General features: G+C 47.7%; 1 protein-coding gene across 1 annotated transcript in view; it reads right to left on the bottom strand.

Moving 5' to 3' along the window:
• Positions 1–19,348, bottom strand: part of PLPP4 (phospholipid phosphatase 4) — a 115,131-nt gene that overhangs the window by 58,271 nt on the left and 37,512 nt on the right. The window contains exon 2 of the mRNA XM_047072742.1: positions 10,163–10,271. Coding sequence (XP_046928698.1) covers positions 10,163–10,271 — 109 coding nt within the window. The remainder of the gene's footprint in view (positions 1–10,162; positions 10,272–19,348) is intronic.

Raw genomic sequence — 19,348 nt, 5'->3', positions numbered from 1 at the left:
AGATATATTATCTAACTGAATAATAAAGTCCATACAACACATCAAAAACACAGTTTATGTAAGAGTTTGGATAGCTTTTATGAGGTGTCAAAAAAAAAAAAACATAATTCAGTTTTCCTAAGGATCAGAAAGCTGAAAACCTGGCTATTGGGTATTATTTGGGTTACTCAGCAAGCCAATTACCTTTGCTTTCTCTTAATATTGTCATTTACTCAGTCCTTTAACTAATATGCAGATCATAAAAATGGGTTTAATCTTAAAAATGTCAAACTTGCGTCACATGCAGATACAGCTTAGCTTGGGGAGAATTTGTTACAACGGTCTTATAATCGATGGCAAAGACTACAACACTCTCTATACAATAAAAATTGCTTAATTTTAGAAATGTCCCCAAAAAGATGAGTTATGGAGTTTATTTCCGAATTCTGTTATATTTTACATCTGCTTTTGCCCATTTGTGCCTCCAGCCAATGGTGACAGATCAAGAAATCTGTGCCTGATTTCTGAATTGCCCGTAATTTATTAGTCACAAATGTGGGATTTGGCAGTCAATAGTGACAGTTTCAGATCATCTTTGCCTTACCACTAAGAGCTACCCTGCTCCTGTGCCTGAGTAGCACAGATCTGGGATGTACAGACGGACATTCACATTCAGCACAATGGACAGCAGCCAGGCTGCCACTGAAGGTAAGGTGTTTTTTACCATCTGCGAATTGGCTCTTCTTAGGGCTAAAAGTTTACCTTCTCTTGTTTCTCCCAAGTTTAATTTGACCAAGAGAAAAATCAGCTGAGTCCAACAGAGATTTTTTAAATCTACTTATCTAATTAAGTTCAGCCCCATCCCCTAGAGCAAGAACTGTGAATACTCTACCTAAGAAGGCTTCCTTTATTTCAGTCTTGTCTGTTCGCCGGATAATTTTCACCACACAAATAACAGCCAGGGGTGTGAGGAAAGAAATTGCCTGGAAAAAATAACAAATAATCCCTTATGAGGACAGCAGTTTGCTATCAGAGGGCTGATTGATAATTAGTTCAAGTTAGTTTCATTTAGACTCACTAGTTGAATGATGTTACTGAACTCCTGACCTCAAAGAAGGAGGATTTATATCTATCCTTAGAGACTCTGACGACTTAAAAAAAAATTGGAGGTCTGATTGTGGGTTATAATTGATTTGCAATTGCTGGGAGCCACCTTTAAAGTGGTGGCTTTTTAGTTTTTTTTTTTTTTTAAGTTTTTTAAAATGTTTATTTCTGAGAGAGAGAGGGAGGGAGACACAGAGTGTGAGCAGGGGAGGGGCAGAGAGGGAGACACAGAATCTGAAGCAGACTCCAGGCTCTGAGCTGTCAACACGGAGCCCAATGTGGGGCTCGAACCCACGAGCTGAGAGACCGTGACCTGAGCCAAAGTTGGACACCCAACTGACTGAGCCACCCAGGCGCCCCAGAGTGGTGGCTTTTTAAACAGGAAAGAATAGCCTATAATGATGACTCATCTTTGCCAGAGGACCCCCTCACATCCTCCACTGCAGAAAGAACCCTTGGCCTCCCATCCCCATCTCTCTGGCAACACACTGGACTTGCTTAGAGTCAATCGATTCAGTTTCTTTGATGTTCTTTTACTGAATTTCATTTCCTCCACAAAGCAGAGTTTAATACTTTTGCTTACCGTCTCCCTTCCTTTCTTCCATCTCCTCCCCTCCCTTGGCCCAAAGCACACAGAAAAGTACAATAAGTGTTTAATGAATCAAGCTGGTGGGATTCAGATGCAAGCAACATTGATTACAGAGCGCTCTATGAGGCAGGAACTATGTTTGGGTAGCATCAGGCACCGGTGTCTCTTAAATCCTCATGATGACTCTGTGACTATACTTTGCCAGGCTTGGGGACTAAATGATGTGCCCAAGGACATACAGCTGGTGAGTAGCAAGGCCAGGCTTTGGAGACCAGGTTTTCTGCCTGCCATATCTAGCCTTTATTCAGCATTCTACAATTAGTAAGTTGTTTTCAACATTCCAACAACCAGGAGAACAGTATTGAAGTTACTTCCTTACTGATTATAACATCTCAGGAAAACAATATCAGAAGGGACTAATTATCTCACAAATTCACAACTGACCTAATACACAGTGGTAGGAAGGGTGGGGTTTGGTGACTATTGACCGATAGTGCTCACACCTTGGAAATCTCCACCTGTAATGCAATGCTACTTTTTGGAAAGGGACTTTCTAATGGGGATAGGCTTGGCTAGAAGACACTTTTCTTTTATAAAAAGAATTCACCCAAATGAACACAGTCTTTCAAAATGACCGGAGATGCTCTACACACTTGCTGCAACTAGACTGCAAGAGCTCAGCACATCCTGGGGTCTCCTCTCTGGGAACCGTCTTCAGAGGCAGCTCATGAGACGTGAGAAAACCCCTCCCCTTGCTGGCTGGTTTCTTTCCCAATTACAATGGCAGTAACCAGCTGGATGGGCCTCCTTATCAGCTGTGGTCCTGAATGACTTAGCTGTTTAAACACCAAATCAGCAAGTCCTATCACCATGGAAGGTATTCAGAAGAATGTGGCACCAGTCTAAGGGCAGCTGTATAAGAGGAGATTCAGAACTAAAGCAGAGAAGCAGAAGATTTCCCCAAGGGCGACTGGAAAAGGCAATGCTCACTTGTGCATTAATACCTCCAGCGACATCTGTGAAAGTTCCCAGGGGTGCCTGGGTGGCTCTCACACTTGAATAGCAGTCGGGTTCATTACAAAGCTGAGTCCCTCAAGTAGCCTTACAAGACCCGTCTGGGAATCTACATTTTGTACCAGGTGTCTCAAATGATACTGATGCTGGTGAGTCAGAGGTTTGACTCGCGCATTTAGTGTTTCAAGAGTGATGATGGAAGCCCCTGCTTACTTAAGTCCAAAGTTACAGTCAAGGTCCAAGAAGTCCTTAGCTCCCTGTTTCCTCTCACGTCAGACACGCAGACGAGGCCACACACTCCCCAATAGGGAAAAGCAGCTCACTCAACAGTGAATGGCGCACAGTGACCCCACTGATACTCAAACCTTAAATACCAGAATAGCGCAGGACTGGAGACGACGTTACAAGGCAATCCCGGATGGAATACTCTAAGGTAAGACTGACATAAAACCCCAGAAAAGATACGAGTTGGCAAGACCTTGCCTACCTCAGAGGCTGCCTACAGGAGATCCTGAGCTGGAGTGTACCAACCAAGAGGAGACAGGGACACCACAGGGGAGACCGATAGCTCCAGGCCCATGAGCAGGAGCTGGAGAAGGCATCAGGACCACCCAGTGGCTCCAGGCTCGCAGCCTGATGGCAAGGGGATCTCCCTGAGCACCGCTTCCTGTCTCAGCTCCCCTACTTCCAACAGAGCCCCCCCCAACTCTGATGGCCCAACCAGAGCCATCACTTAATTTCACCCCTTCTACAACTTTCCTACGTAGATGCACATTGGTCTGTTTTCTAGAACCACCAAGAAACTACTTCCTAGGCCTATGCTAGTCACCCAGGAGGGCAAGGGCTCCCCAGCTCATGAGCTTCACATGAGGGAATGCATCAGAGGAAGAACCACAGCACCCATCATCCAGGCGGCCACAGAAATGTCTGTGCCTGGGGGTGTAGCCATCTTTCTTTCCTCCCCTCATCCTAATGACACTTGGGCTCCGATCCCACTTCTTCTTCCTGGAAACGTATCTGCCATATCCTTGGACAGCACAGTCTTCAAGTCAGCATAGCCAGAGACATATTTACATGTGTCATCTCTCCCCCTTTTTACCAAGATTTTCCAACTAAAAGGTAGATTTAAGAGATTAGCCCCAGAAGCCAACCCATTAGGAAAACAACTTCCTTCTGGGCGGAAGCACCCCCGAACTGAGTAAGAGGAGTGGACACAAGAATGGGTACCCCCCTTTCACCCAACAAACCAGACTGAATGGAATCCAGGGCGCACCCCTTCCACCGCTCCTGCAAAAGCCTTTAAAGGCGGCTGCTCTGCTGCCTGAGCCCTTGGAGACAAAGACACACAGACAGGAAGTGGGGGTGACCACTTCTACTTCCAAACAGATGTGGACATGTAGGACAAAGAGGCAGGCAAAATTTCCCCTGCTATTGTTTTCCCTTAGGTTAACTTTTCCAAGCTTTGAATGTTTTTTAAATCCTGGGAATGAGCCCAGTGGAAAGACAGTGAATGCTGAGTGCTTATTAAGAGGGACCGGAGAGAAACCAGAACGATGAATTCCAGCCAACCGCTATTGCAGGACGCGGAAAACAGACTGAACCCTTCTCCATGCTTGAGTTTCCCTCACTAGTTACGAGAACAGAGGGCTGCCCCGCGTACGGACGTAAGTGTGATAAACAGCACTAACGTGCTCTGAAAACTTAATTAGGACCATGGTATGTTCTGGGCATTTCATGCAAATTAACATATTAACACACGTTTACTTTATGGATAGGAAACTAAGGCACAGAGAGGTTAAGCAACCTGCTGAAAGGCACACAGCTACTGAGTGGTGAAGTAGAGATTTATACCCAGACTGTTTTTATATCAAGCTCTGGGATTTTAGCCATGGTGTTATAGCAGTTCTCACCTTAGAAGTAAGAAGCATTAATAAAACATGGTAAATGCCTTTTCTCTGGAGTTGGAGGGGGAAGTAAGGGGGCTCACATCCAGGAACATGGGCAAGTCACAGAAATGTTAGGGACAGCTGTCATGGATTCAGCACCTACTATGTGTGATGGGCTTCCCTCACGTTTGTCTAATCTTCTAACTACTCTCCTGGGGGAAACATCCTCCTCACACAGCTAACAAAACCGAGAAAGAAATGAATTCTCAAAGGCACACACCCGGTGGGCCTAGAAACCCCAACCTGCGCTTCCGTGCTGCCTGGGCTGGAGTCTTGAATCGCAGCGATCACCTTGGTCCAAATGCCTCATCTTACAGGTGAGGAAACTGAGGCTGAGATCATTCTTGCATTAAAGAATGGCTTTGTAAGCTACTAATTAACTGTAGCGCACAGAACCCAAATATCAAGATAATATATCTCGGTCATCAGGCAGGGTCCAGTTTGTGGCTGGTTTTGCCTGGTGCTATTATACAGGCTGAGAAACACAATGTGCAGAACAGACTCCGATTAAGGAGAGCTGGGTTCAAGCTCCAGCTCTGACGCTTACCAGCTCTGTGGCCATGATCAAGTCACTCAACCCCTTCACCTTTGGATCTCAGTTTTCTCATCTCTAACATGGGTGCAACAATACCATCCATAATAAATATTGCTACTGGTATTTAAATTCACCAGCAGTTATTGGATGCTTCCTCTGTACCACACACTAAACAAAGCACTGGAAGTCTATCACCCCACTTGATGCTCTCAACACTGTAGGAGGCGGAGAAGAGTGTTATCAAAGGCCCTTTATACAAGTAAGGAAACTGAGGCACTGAGAGGGTAGGTGATTCTTCCAAGTCACATAGCTAGAAAGGGGATCTGAGGCAATCAGTCTGGAATGTACAGAGAAGCCCGACCCAGAGAATCCAGCAGTTAGCATCCAGCATCCGCTGGATGCTACGATGTCATTATTTCCCCAGGGAAAAGTGTTAACAAATGACCCAAACCAGTAAAGGAGTACCAGGATCCTGTGACCACACTACTGGGAACAAAGCGGTTTGAAGCTCCCGCCCCCTTTGCCCTGAGTCTGAGCAGTGCCGGGAAGAAGTCAGGAACAGGGAAGAGCCTAATGCATCCAGGCAACCTGCCATTGCCTCCACGACCAGCGACCAGAGTCTCCACGGGGGACCGGCCTTGTGCATCCACCAATGAAACCAACACAGGAAGTACTGTCAGTTCCTGGCCACTGCTGCTCCAGAAGGTGGGTCACCTGCGGCACTGATACAAGACACGGTACTTCCAGGATGCTTCTGGAAAATGACAAAGCAGGGCCAGTGTGTCTGACGTGGGAGGGGCACAAGTATACTGAGAACTTTTAACAACGAAAGGGCTCAAACTCTGATGTCAGGATGTTAACCAGAGAAGAGCCTGTCACCGGAGTTCATTCATATCAGACAAACAACAGGCCCGGAGTGCCTTAATTTCTGGCACTTGACAGATGTGCTGAAAAGTGCTTATAAAGACAACCCAGGACATGCAGTGCAGACACCTGGAAAGGGCCTTGCTGTGGGTAAGAAATTACAGCCCATCACGGAGAAAAGAGCTGTCTACGACTTTTGCAAAGAGTCTAAAAATTAAACTGTCTATCATGAGCCAGCTTTGTCTCTTTTCCTTCCCTCCTCCCCCCAAAATTAACTTTCTGTCTTCCCTAGAAGCATTCTATACTAGAATAGGAAACACTGTTATCGAATCAACACGGGATCAGTAATATTTTACAGAAGTAAATCTTCTGGACTCATTGTGGCCAGGGCAGAAAGAACAAGGGCAAAGGACAGGTGTTGGGTAGGGTTTGTTTGTTTGTTTGTTTGTTTAAGCCAAGTAAAGCAACTGGGGGACACCAATCATCCCATCAACTCACTACCTGAGCTTACCTATCAAGAGCTTTCCTGGGTCCATCCAAGTCATGTTCATGTCTGTGTCCCTGGGCCCTGTTCACTGGGCCCACATGGCCCCTGCTTTCTTGTGTCTGTGCCTTGACACACCAGCTCTTCTGCATGCGATCGGCTTCTCAACACCTTTCCACATCACCTGAGCCCCAAAGGAGACATCACAGTTGAATGGGTCCATGAGGGTCTAGCCTCTGGCAGCTGGCATTCAAATCGGGGTCTAGCAACTGGTGGTTGTATAACCTTGGACAAGTTGCTGAATCTCATTGCAGTTGCCATTTTCTCCATTGAAATGATGGGATTCCAAAAGTGATGACCTCAACAGATTGTGACAGGGATTATCTCAGATGCCACTGTAAAGTGGTGAGCACAACTCCTGTATTCCAGAGATGTTACTTGTTGTTGTTACTGCCATGATGATGATGATGATGATGATGGTGGTGGTGGTGATGGCGATGATGGCGATGAGAAAGCTCCCTGCAAGTTTACCCAAGCCTCTAGCCCTTTCTAGATTCTATTTTTTTTAGAGTACCATCTCCACCAGAAGCCTGTAGGACCCCTATATACAGGATATACCCCCCAGATCTGATTTGACTTCCCATCACCTGAAGCTCCTATGGCTTTTCTTGCCCACAGCAGGCTGGAAATGTTCCTTGAATCTACAAAGACACAACTACTAAGACAGAAACAAAGAGTATACTAAAAAGCAAAAAACAACACAAACTAAGTCCTCCTACAGCAAAAAGCAGGTTTTCAAAGATGCTATGATAAACCCCACACACTCAGGAGGGAACCATGATGTCTTTTGAATAAGGAAGCAGCTTTCCATAAAGACAGCTAAAAGTTTGGGAACTTCCCAGAAATGTTAATTCAAGACTCAGTATATGTGAAAAGAATTCTCAGCCTGTCTCTCTGGTCAACAGGAACCCAGAGTCATCAAGGGATACAAACTCTCAGAATCAAACAATCCAACCACACCCAACTTCCATGTAGAAGTTCCATCGTCACCTTAGCTGAAAGTGCCAAAGACAGAGAAAATGAGAGGGGCTTCCTGGTGATGTTATCACCATTGACTCTGTACTTAACTCAATCCCCTACCATTTTAATACTGTTTTTGTGACCTCTGACCAAGTGGCTCCTCTAAAACATACATGCATGTGCACACACACACACACACACACACACACACACGCTCCAGAGGCACTAATTTCCCAATCAAAAGACATGTGGTTTATTACAAGCTGTCTTTAAATAACACTTTGGTTAGGAAGTTAAAAAGTTTGCCTTTAGATTAAAACACTCCAACCAAGGGGCACCTGGGTGGCTCAGTTGGGTAAGTGTCTGACCGACTCTTGATTTCAGTTCAGGTCATGACCTCACAATTCATGAGATAGAGCCCCAACAGTCTCCATGCTGGGCATGAAGCCTGCTTTAGATATTCTCTCTCTCTCTCTCTCTCTCTCTCTCTCTCTCTCTCCTGCCCCTCCTCCACTCACACACATGCACATGCACTCTCTCTCAAAAACAAAACAAAACAAAAAACCCATTCCAACCATAAGTAAAACAGACCCCAAGATTTTTTTTTATGTATTAAACAATAAAACTTGAGCCTTCTAAAGAAACCAACTTTGTTTTAAAAAACATTGAAAATATATATTTTATTACGGTCTTCCATAAACACCTGAAGGTTTTAATGGATCAAAGCAAACAGATGATATTTTATATTAAACTCTTAATAAAATCCAGGAGAAAAAAAAATCTGATTTATGTGGTGACAAAATATTTTTCCTCTGTCTGTTACGTGTATTATAAATGTATCTGCTGCTTTCCTCGTGTTATTATGGAGCCTGCATTAAATCTTGTGACCAAATGAATGAAATACATCAACTACCACTAACAAAACAAAAGGTTGAACTTATCTCCTTAGGAGATTCGAGGGTAGGAATCAGGATCTGAGGCTGAATACACTTCTATTCTCTGAGACTCACAGCACTGAATAACTCCTTTACTGCCTCCTATCCACCTCTGCCAACATGCAAATGTACCCCCTCCTACGTGTGTCTGCAGCCAGGGTATTTGTGGCATTTGTATCTAGACTTCAAAACAATCCATTGTTCACAAATCTAGGACACAGCCACAAATTTCTCACAATATCCCATACGAGCATTCATCTCCAAATTGTGTCTTACAGCACGTAAAATGTGAAATCTTTGAAGAGTGGGGATAAGTGATAAGAGCTTCTCCCTTTCAAAACCATGGCATAAACTAGCCAGACACACACTAGTTCCTTTATTTCTAGGGTTTATGGAAGATTTGAGTTAGAGCAGAAATGGAAAAAGTCTGATTTTAATACTCAAGTGTTAGGTAAAGCCTGAACTCTTACAATTCCCCCCTGAAATTTACAATAATCCAGTTTAGTTTCCGGTGGAAAAGCAATTATTAAAAGGCAAATAAAATAAGATTTCAAAGCTCTTGTAATGTGCTGGGCATTTCGGGATGTTTGCAGACAAAGATCTTTCTAATCACGAATTAACAAGATTTCTTTCATAAAATCAGAGGGATTTCTTTCAAGATGCAAAAATATTCTTCATGTGCACTATGAAATCTTTAGAACAACCATGTAAGTTTCCAGAGGCACAAGACACAATGGCTGGTCAACAGGAATAGCCTTCAAGCTAGAAGACTAGCTCAACTAAAAATTACATTACCGTTCCATAACAAGGAGGAGCTTAAATATTTCCTCTGCTACAGAAAGGCCTGATGGCAATTCCCCAGGAGGCCATTAGCATCAGCAAGGAGTCTTGGACACTCAGCTCCCAACCTACATGGCAGCCTCAGGGATGAGCCTAGGCTCAGAGCAGGCTGCTTGGATCTCAATCCTGGCTCTACCACTCACTTGCTGTGTGGATTTGGGCAAGTTCCCTCCTTTCTCTAGAATGTAATTCTGCATCTGCAAATGTGAACAAGACTGACATCTTTCTCACTGTAATGTTGGGTGGGATCAAATGAGATAATCCTTTCTTAAGCTCTCAGCACAGTGCCTGGCACATAGGAAGTGAAATGTAAAAGGCTTCAATAGCCACGGAGCAGGGTGAAGAGGTAAAAATAATCCTGCTATATCCACCAGCTATTTGGATGCTGGCCCATTTGTTGTAGAAGTAGAAAGGCACAAAACACTATCTGGGGATTGAGTCATATGAGGTATCGCATCAGAAGTCAACTGACCTGCTAGAACCAGAAGAGTGGTTGACAGAGCTATCTATTTAGGACCTGAGTTTGGCAAAACAGAGGTTTATTCCAGAAGGAGATGGAGCAGGAAAATCCATTTCTGGTCTTATTTTACCGTAAGTATTTGGAAACAACTCGGCACAGCTCACGTAAGCCAGTCCCTCCTCTTTCCACGGTGTCAGGCAATTACTGGTTCCATATGGCCAAGCAGCACCCGTCATGATCTGGAATGGAGTTTTAATGCCATGGGCTGCTCACCTCCTCTTTCTCTGAGACTGCTCACTGTCTTCAGCAGGGGTTGGCAAAGCAGAAATGGAAACCCATTTGGTTCATACTTGGGAGACGGGTCAAATCAGCCATGAAATCGCGGTACTTACGAACATGAGGCGGGTAGGTATGTTGTCTGATTGCACCAAAGGATTTTTGTAGAGCCAGATCTCTTCTGGCTGGATGACTCTCTGGAATGGGTCCAAAAACTCTGTGAAACTGAAACAAAACAAAGAAAGATGTGTGAGCGCTCTCGTCTGTTGCCTGTATTTCCCGAGAAGGCCACTCCTTCACGCCCTCGGTGGAGAATCCAGCCTCTGGGGAAGGAGAAGGGATGACAGGGTAAAATGGATCGAAAGAATTACCAAGACATGGTAGACACTGTACAACTTTCTGCCGCCGAGGACCAATTCTGGGCATAAAAGAATGGTTGTAAAGACCCTAGGAAGTTGGGGCTCCAAAGTGAACTGAAAGCCGAAGGGCAGAATGGGGGCTCGGAGTGGGGCAAGGCCAGGCCGGCAGCCGGCTCTGGGGAGGAAGTAGGCTGGAGAAGGAACAAAGGTTGAAGAGCCACTGGGGCAGCACCAGGGGGAAAACGTCGGGTTCTTCCCTCCCCTCCCTTACCCCGGACGGCGTGCTGACACCTCGCCACCAGTAGGGGGCAGAGTGAGCAAGAAAAGCTTCTGAGAGAAGACAGAAGGTTGGGCAGGAGGAAAGCAGAGAGAAAGGCAGGCAGGGAGGGAAAGCGGGGGGCAGTGAGGTGCATCCTGGGGCTGCTGCCAGGAAACCAGACCGCTTCCCCTCCTCACCTTGTCAGCCTCCCAAACCCTCCCACACCCTGGGAACCCACAACACCCAGGCGGACGGAACCCAGTCACCACCGAGAGAAAGATGGGGAGCAAGGGGGCTGAGTCCACGGGGATATGGTTTGCTTTGTCAGCTCGCGGCCATCAGGCCACCTCCGGACCCTCCGGACCTCGTTCTGTACCTGGTGAACTCAGTTCAGGATGGGGGTCCGACAGAGCCAGGCTGAGGCTGACTGTCTTTTCTGACCTAGTCTCAGAGTCTTGTGGTGTTATCTGGTTACACAAGAGTCTGAAAGTCAAGCCCGGGTTCCAGACAGGGGACTGGACTCCACCTCTTGGCAGGGATGTGACAAGGTCCCGTCAGAAAGAAGCCAGTAAGATGACACAGGTGGCTTTAAAATAACAACCTGCCACCCACGGGCCGTCAGCAGTGTTAATGTGCCCACAGCCCCGCTCTCAGAGGCCCCAGAACCTTGATCCCCATTTCTTCCCCACGCAGCCGGCACCGTCCCTTGTCACCTCGTTTGTCCCCCGCGTGTTACAACCATCATGGCGATTTTTTAAAGCCTGCAATCAGCCTTTTGCACAATTCCACACCCCACCCTGAGGAGCTGCAGCCAGAACACATCTATCAAGCAAATTATATTCCCTGGGAGCAGCAGAGCCTAGAGAGATAGATGTCCCTTCTCCAGCCACGCTCCAGCCACCGGTGCCTGCCCCTGAGATTCCAGACAGCAAGGCAGCTACGCAGAGGACCGTGGGTCTCAGAGGGCAAACGGGGGCAGAGGTGGGCGTGAGGCAGAACGGACAGGTCTGGAGACAAGACAGGGTGTTTCCAAGAAAGGGCAGCCCAGGCCCGGAAACCCCCTTCCATGAGCTCCCTGTAGGTGGTTTGGGAGCCAGGAAGTGGAAACCCGGTTTCTGCTGAGGAGGCCAAGCGCGACCTCCAATTACCCGCTCACCAGGGCTCACTAGGCACTGGGACCCCCCCCCCCCAGTGGCACTAGATCAGTGCTTCCCCAACATTAATGTGGCCAGGATCCACTTTGGGGTCTTGTGCTGACAGGAACAACCAGTCCTGGGTGGGGCCAGAGAGCTGGCATCCCCAGCAAGCTTCCCGGTGGTGCCACGCTGCCCGCCTGTCAATCAAACCGCGATTCGCAAGGGGCCGAGGCACCGGCATCAAAGGGAGGGAGCCGATTAACAACGCAGAGTCCCGGGGCCTCACCCAGATCTACTGAATCAGAATCTTCATTTTCAGCAAGAGCCCCAGGGGATTCATGTTGGCACTAAGGGTGGACACACAGGCTCCCGGGGACGGAAAGCCGGTGCTTCCCAGCTTCAGCCATTTGGGAACCAAGGGCCACCTGGGGGGCCCAGCTGGTTAAGCGTCTGACTCTGGGTGTCACCACAGGTCATGATCTCACGGTTCATGGGTTCGAGCCCTGCGTCCAGCCTCCATACTAACCATTAGGAGCCTGCTTGGGATTCTCTCCCTCCCTCCCTCTCTGCCCCTCCCCTGTCTCTCTCTCTCTCTCTCATTCAAAATAAGTAAGGATTAAAAAAAAAAAAAAAAGAACCAAGTTGGCCAAGTTTTGCCTTATCCCCCCTTCCTCCCCTACTGTGACTTTCCTTGAGACTTGGTAAACTAAAAGCCTAGAAGAAACTTCATGTCACTGCTTAATTACAAAGTCAACATTCCCTCTGTCAACAGCCGGTAAATGTCAACATAAACACAATGAAAACAAAAGACCGCTATTAAATTCTTTGGTGCCGCTGCCTGAGAGGAGCCCACCCTCCCTGTGAAGGCCCAGGGAGCCTCTGTCCATGGCCTTGGTCTGTCCGTCCCCTGCAAGGCGGGGAAAGACGGAAGGGGAAACGGGGAGGGGGGTGAGCGACCCTCTCCATGACTGCGGAGTTGGGGGCTCTCACCCGTGTGTAACCTAAGCGCACATCACACAGCCCCTAAAATCATCTCTAAGCACTGCTGCTGTCGTGGAAGCGGGTCAAAACGTTTTGATGCAGAAAGGATAGAGTTCCCACTAAAGGCAACCTCGCTTTTCTTTTGTGAAAACTGCACCTGCCCAGAGCCAGGTGACTTGGCTTGCTGTTGGATCTAGATCCGAGATAGGCTTCTTTAATTTCTCTGCTGCTCGAATCGCACAACTGTCTCAACCTAACCATATACCGATTTCTTCCTCGCAAAGGAGGAAGAGTGTTCTTGTTTTCTCCCTAAGTTTTCTGACGGTGCGGTTTGAAGAACTTGGAAAACATACACAATGAAAATTCAGAGACATTATTCTAACTCTATGCTGAGCAATTCTCTTTTTAATTCATGCATAAATCCTCCTGAGGCTGGGTTCCTATCCATACTCTCTTTCTCCGTCTCTGTCTCTCTGTCTCCTCATGGCCAGTCCTGTTTTCACAGCCCAGCCTGACTCTTAAGCAGCATACGGTATCTGCTTATATAGGAAGGGTGCAGTAGGGGAGAGGCAGTGGACCACCATCATCTTTGCCTCCTGCTTATTCACTCAACAATCACGTACTGAGTGCCTGCGATGTGCCAGGCACTGTCCTATGAACCCTGGGGAATAAAACACACGTGGTCCCCCTCTTGCGGAGATTACAGTCAAGGGACCGTGAAGTGCCAACTGACTGGAGAATGAGACGTCAAGGTCTTCAGTTACAGGTGTCAGAGCTGTCTACACAGATCGCCAGCCCACTCTGCTTTCAGGAGATGTCGGGTTAGGAGTGTTCCAGTAGGTGGACCCATGAGATGGCCTCTAATCTAGGGCTGCTTATGAGGATCCTAACCCCCTGGAAATGTCACAGGGTGTGGACCTATCACTGTCCACATGCTGAATGGGGCAACATTCAGAATTAGGAACCCAGAAGAATGGCCCATCTTGACATCACACTAGCAAGGAATAGTGAAGCCTCTGTCCCCCACGCTGCTTCTAACTCAAAGCCAAGTTCTCAAAGCTCCGCTATCTCCCCCCTTTAATCATATCACATACGTAGATGGCATAGCTTTTTCAAAACAGGTTAACACTTCAGTCACATACTAGACACAGATTTCTACCTCCTTTTCCCACAACCAAAAATAACACAAGATTGTACTGAAATATGAACCTAACCAGACCATTAAACTTGGTTCAAATCCCTGCTTTGGCATTTGCCAGCTGAGGGGCTTGAGAAAAGTCACTTAACCTCTCTGAGACTTTGTATCTTTCCCCCCACCCCACCCCCAGGATGGCTACACCTTCCAGGGCAGTAATAATACTGCTATCATCAGCAGTAAGAAAAGTTAGGGTCTGGCAAGTGTCTAGGGCACTGAAGGCCTCCACTGATGTTCCTCCAGTGTGAACATCAACACTGCTGAGGACACAACGTGGGTCTGAGAAGGACTCCCCACCCCCATTCTCCCCAACCTTGGGGCAGGGAGGTTGCATGATGGGGGAAGAGGGTCAGACAGACAACGATGACAACTGTCACTCATCATCTGACCATTCTGTGAGCGACAATGGCCCAGGAAGTCCCTTTTGAACCTTACAGTGTGACAAAGAAGTTTTCCAGGCAACAGCAAAAAGTAAAACCTGTTCCTTAACTGAACTATTGACTTGCCCCACGGGTGGGCGTCTCCCATGAGAGAGGGAAAACACTTACAAATGGGCACTGGATGTGGTCAGTAGACGGGCAAGTCGCTCCAGGCCCGGCAGGGAGGAGGTGTCTCAGACTTACTGTTAGTCCTAGGACAAAGGGTGGGATGAGGCCACGGACAGAATGTACTGATGAATTATCTCTGTGAGCCAGCAAGCCCGTGACCTGTCTCTGAACATACAGCCTTCTCCTGAGTTCGGTGGTTGGCCATCCCAAAGACAAGAGTAACAAATTTCATAATAACTGGTTATCACATTTGGAGCCATCTTGTGCCATGCCCTTGACCTGGTGCTTTCCAACATTATTTCATTTAATTTTCATAAGAGCCTATGAGATAGAAATTGCTGTTATTCCCATTTTATAGACGAGAACACTGAGGCTACAAGACAAAGGGTCTCTTGCCTAAGTCGTCACGGTTCTATGTGCCTTGGAATGTCCACTAATGCACGTCCTCCTCAGCACATAGTCTGGAACTTTAAGGAAAGAACATGCAAATACACACACACACACACACACACACACACACACACACACTGCCCACCAGTGTAGTGGCAACTGCAATTATTTGAATAAGAGACACAATTTTCCACAATTAGAAATATAGCCTTGCTCTTGGGAAATGCAACATGTTGATCTCAGTTCTCAGTGTGAAGGCTGAAATCAGATTCTTGCAGAGGGCAGTCGGATGTTTGTTGTGAAGGAGGGAAGGGAAGAAACAATGCACAGAGAAGGAGGTGGCAAGAGAAGTAAAGACCCCAAGAAGTTGCCCCCAGCATCCCCCTCCTCCCTGCCCCCCAGAGAAGCAGGTGCCGTGCAGCAAAGCTGTCGGCCGCTCACCTGCACTGTATCCAGGAGACCAGCCCTGGACCAGATGAGGAACGGCTCCCATGGCCCCCATCCCATCCTGGGGATGGCCCCTCTTCTCTGCAGCAAGCTTCACAAAGGATGGGAAGGCAGGCTTAGTGAGGGTGGCCGCCCCCCGGGGGCCGAGGCACAGGCACAGGCGGGCTCCACTCCTCCTCCCCCCGTTCCAGCCCTCATGCCCTCCCAACTCTGTGGGCACTGACTCCGGAGGGACAGCCTGGGTTGGATTTGCACTCACCCTCACTGACTGCGTGACCTTGGGCAAGACGCTTCCCTTCCTGGGCCTTGATTTCCTCATCTGCAAACTGCCGATGATGACACCTACACACCTCCGTCAGAGGGCTGGTGTGAATATTAAGGTGATGGTGTGAAGTTCTTAGAAGGGCAACTGCGAATAGCACGCATTCTGTACGTGTGTTACCGCGCTGCAGCCGAAAGCCTCAAATTACAGCCTAACGCTGGGTCCTGCCCTCGCGTCTGAAACCACACGGGCTTCGACCAGCCTGACCACAAGCTCCCTTCCCTGCTCTGCCCCCTCAGGGGAGGTCCCCCGGCCAAACAACCCTCTTTATCAAGGGGCCAGGTGAAATTATTGCTTATTATCCCTGAGTATGGGGTGTCGGTCCCCTACCAGCCCACAAACAGGCCGATCACATCCTCCTGTAGGAACCAGGGCCACCCCTCCCTCTTGGAACTACACAGCCTGCCTCCCACAGGCCCTGCTGGCTGGCAGTCTCCTCCTCCCCTGCTGTGCGCATATGTGACTAATAAACTTCCATCCATCTCTCTGTCCCAACCTCCATGTATGGCCACCCCCGTGGCCCCTAGGGAAGGAATCCCTCCTCACCAAGGGTGTGAAGATAGGACGATCAGAGCACGTACTCCTTGGCCAGGCTCTCTGTACACGATGGGGCAGGACAGGGGTGGAAACGTCTGGACCGAGCCTGGAGAGGTCTTCGATCTATCCAGCTCCAGGAAGGAAGAGAAAGGACCAGGGGTGGGCAGTGTGGATAAAACAAAGCTGCCGACCCAAAGACTACCTGCTCACACTGGCTCTTCTTCAGCATTTAGAAAAACGGCCCTGGGGGTGCCTGGGTGGCTCAGTCGGTTAAGCGTCTGACTTCAGCTCAGGTCACGATCTCCCGGTTCTTGGGTTCAAGCCCCACATCGGGCTCCGGGCTGACAGCTCGGAGCCTGGAGCCTGCTTTGGATTCTGTGCCTCCCTCTCTTTCTGTCCCTCCCCTGCTCATGCTCTGTCTCTCTCTGTCTCTCAAAAATAAATACAACGTTAACAAAAAATTTAAAAAAAGAAAAAGAACAGCCCCAATCTGCCTCCCCTATACCTGTGGTCACCAATACCGGGACCACAGACACACATGGACCTCTGACACACGCTCCATGAAGTACTCGACACCTCCAACCACGGATGGAGCCATGACTCTGAACTTAATCAAGCCTTTGGATCCAACTTCTAGCTTACAGGAAACACAGGGGCAGAGGAACAAGTCAAATGCCCTCCAGCAATGAATTAGACAAGTCTAGGAATAAAGCTAGATGGAATGTTCCAGATTACAAGACTCTGAAGAGACAAGACAACCAAATGTAACATGCATTTGACTGGATCTTGGGTCAAAAAAATTAAAAAGCCATTAAAAAGAAACTTTGAGGATGACCGGGGCAGTACAGGGACTGGAACGGACTAGATATCAGGTGATAATAAGGTACTAATTTCCTTCAGTGTGGTAAGAACATGGATATGTAGAAGAATGCCTTATTTTTTGGAGAAGCGTTTAGGGAGCTTAGGATAATCACCAGCGATTTACTCTCAAATAGTTCAGAAAATTATACATAAAGCATATAAATACAGAAATAAAGCAAATAAGATAAAATGTTAATTGCTAAATCTAGGCGGAGTATACGGGGGAATCATTTTGCTGTTTCTACTTTTCCGCACATTTGAAAATGTCCAGGATGAGATGCTGGTATAGAGAGGTCCAGGAGCAGGAGCCCCTAAAGTGGGGGAACTAGGACAGAAGGTAATGTTGGCCGTGAAAGTAAATGTTGGCAGCCACAGCTGTGGAGTTGAAAAGGCTATGTTCTACCCTTGCCACTTACAAGCTGTGTGACCCTGGGCAAGTTACGCCTCCTCTCTGAGCCCTGGTTGCCTTGTCCACGAGTGGAGACAACCACACAAACTACCTTCAGGGCCGTGGTGAGGAATGGATGGGGAGGGAACGCGGAATGGACTCAGCACAGAGCAGGCTGTGCGACGCTCAATAGATGCCCCCTCCCCATCAGGCAGCTCCTGCAGCCAACGGCATATTCAAACCACCGCACAGAAAAAGCAGGACACACCCAAACATGCCTGCAGTGGGGCGGGGGCGTACCCGGAAGCATATTTCGCAGCAGCACCACGTTCAAAATCATGTGCATCAGCCCAAAAGTCCAAACATTTAATCCAACAATTTCTGAACATCTCTACAGAGGGTGCCTTCCCTTTGGAAGTCAACGGAAGCCTGAAAACATTTCACTGTCTGAATTCAAACAGAAAATCCTGGTCTACAGACACGCGGGCTGCAAAAGCCAATGCATCAGGTCCAGCTAGGACTTCGTGACCGGGGGCAAGCTGGCGAAGTCCCCTTCCCATCTGTAAAACGGGCAGCACCCCTGCTGAAATGTAGTGAGAATCTGAGTTCAGTCAGGGTCCATCAGAAGCACCCAACAACGGCCATTAATACTACTACTCACTGAAAAATCACAAATTAAAAAAAAAAATTCCTAAGAATATGCATCCCACAAAACAACGTGGGGACCTTATCTAGATCCTGATTCAAAGAAATTAGGTGTTCATTTGATTGGGGGTTACAAGTGGTGTTGTGCTCTTGGCGGGGGCTGGTTCAGTTTTTTGTTTCATTGTTTTTGTTTTTCTTAAGTTCTCATCGGTTCAAGTTTTTGAAGTATTGGCATATGAAATGATGTTATGACTGGGCTTTGCTTTAAAATACTCCATCAATAGGGGCGCCTGGGTGGCTCAGTTGGTTAAGCACCCAACTCTTGATTTTGTCTCAGATCACGATCTCATGGTTTGTGAGTTCGAGCCCTGCATTGGGCTCCACACTAATGGCGTGGAGCCTGCTTGGGATTCTCTCTCTCCCCCTCTCTCTGCCCCTCTCCACTTGTATGCTCGCTTGCTCTCTCTCTCTCTCTCTCTCTCTCTCTCAAAATAAATAAATAGGGGCACCTGGGTGGCTGAGTCAGTTAAGCATCCAACTTGGCTCAGGTCATGATCTCACAGTTTGTGAGTTCAAGCCTCGCGTCGGTCTCTGTGCTGACAGCTCAGAGCGTGGAGCCTGTTTCGGATTCTGTGTCTCCCTCTCTCTCTGCCCCTCCTCCACTTGCACTCTGTGTCTCTCAAAAAGGAATAAATGTAAGTAAGTAAATGTAAGTAAATAAATAAATAAATAAATAAATTGTAAGGAAAAATACTCCACCAATAAAGGGGGAGAGGGGACCAGATGAAATCAAAGTCCTGATAACTGGTGGAGGGTTTGTGACAATTTCCACAACACGAAGTTCGTTTGTTTGTTTTTTTTTTAAAATGATTTTGCTCACTGGCCAGAAAGATACTCCAAAATTAAGTGTTTTCTCAGCCAAAGCAACTGATGCTCTTGGAAAGTATTATTTCAGTCAAGTGTACAGACAGAAAGAGGAATGAATAAAAGTCAGCAAGAAGAAAGGAGACAAGGGAAGAGGTCAGCTGACTCACAGAAGGAGTTCCCTTCCAAAACCTGCACACCTAGACCTATCTGAAGACCCTCAGGTCAAGACCCCAAGGTCGCCTCAGAGCCTGAGGCGATGAGGAGTCCTCTCCCGGGCTCAGATGTTGCCCAGACCGGACGCCTCGGAAAGCAAGTGCTTCATAACTAAGGCGGTGACATGTGGGTGACAGTGAGCCGTGGGGGACAG

Source organism: Lynx rufus, unplaced genomic scaffold (assembly GCF_022079265.1).
Source record: "Lynx rufus isolate CCGP_SWC_20201006 ecotype Redwood Valley unplaced genomic scaffold, mLynRuf1.p SCAF_11, whole genome shotgun sequence".
Lineage (NCBI taxonomy): Eukaryota > Metazoa > Chordata > Mammalia > Carnivora > Felidae > Lynx > Lynx rufus.
This window is presented reverse-complemented; position numbering and strand designations above follow the sequence as displayed.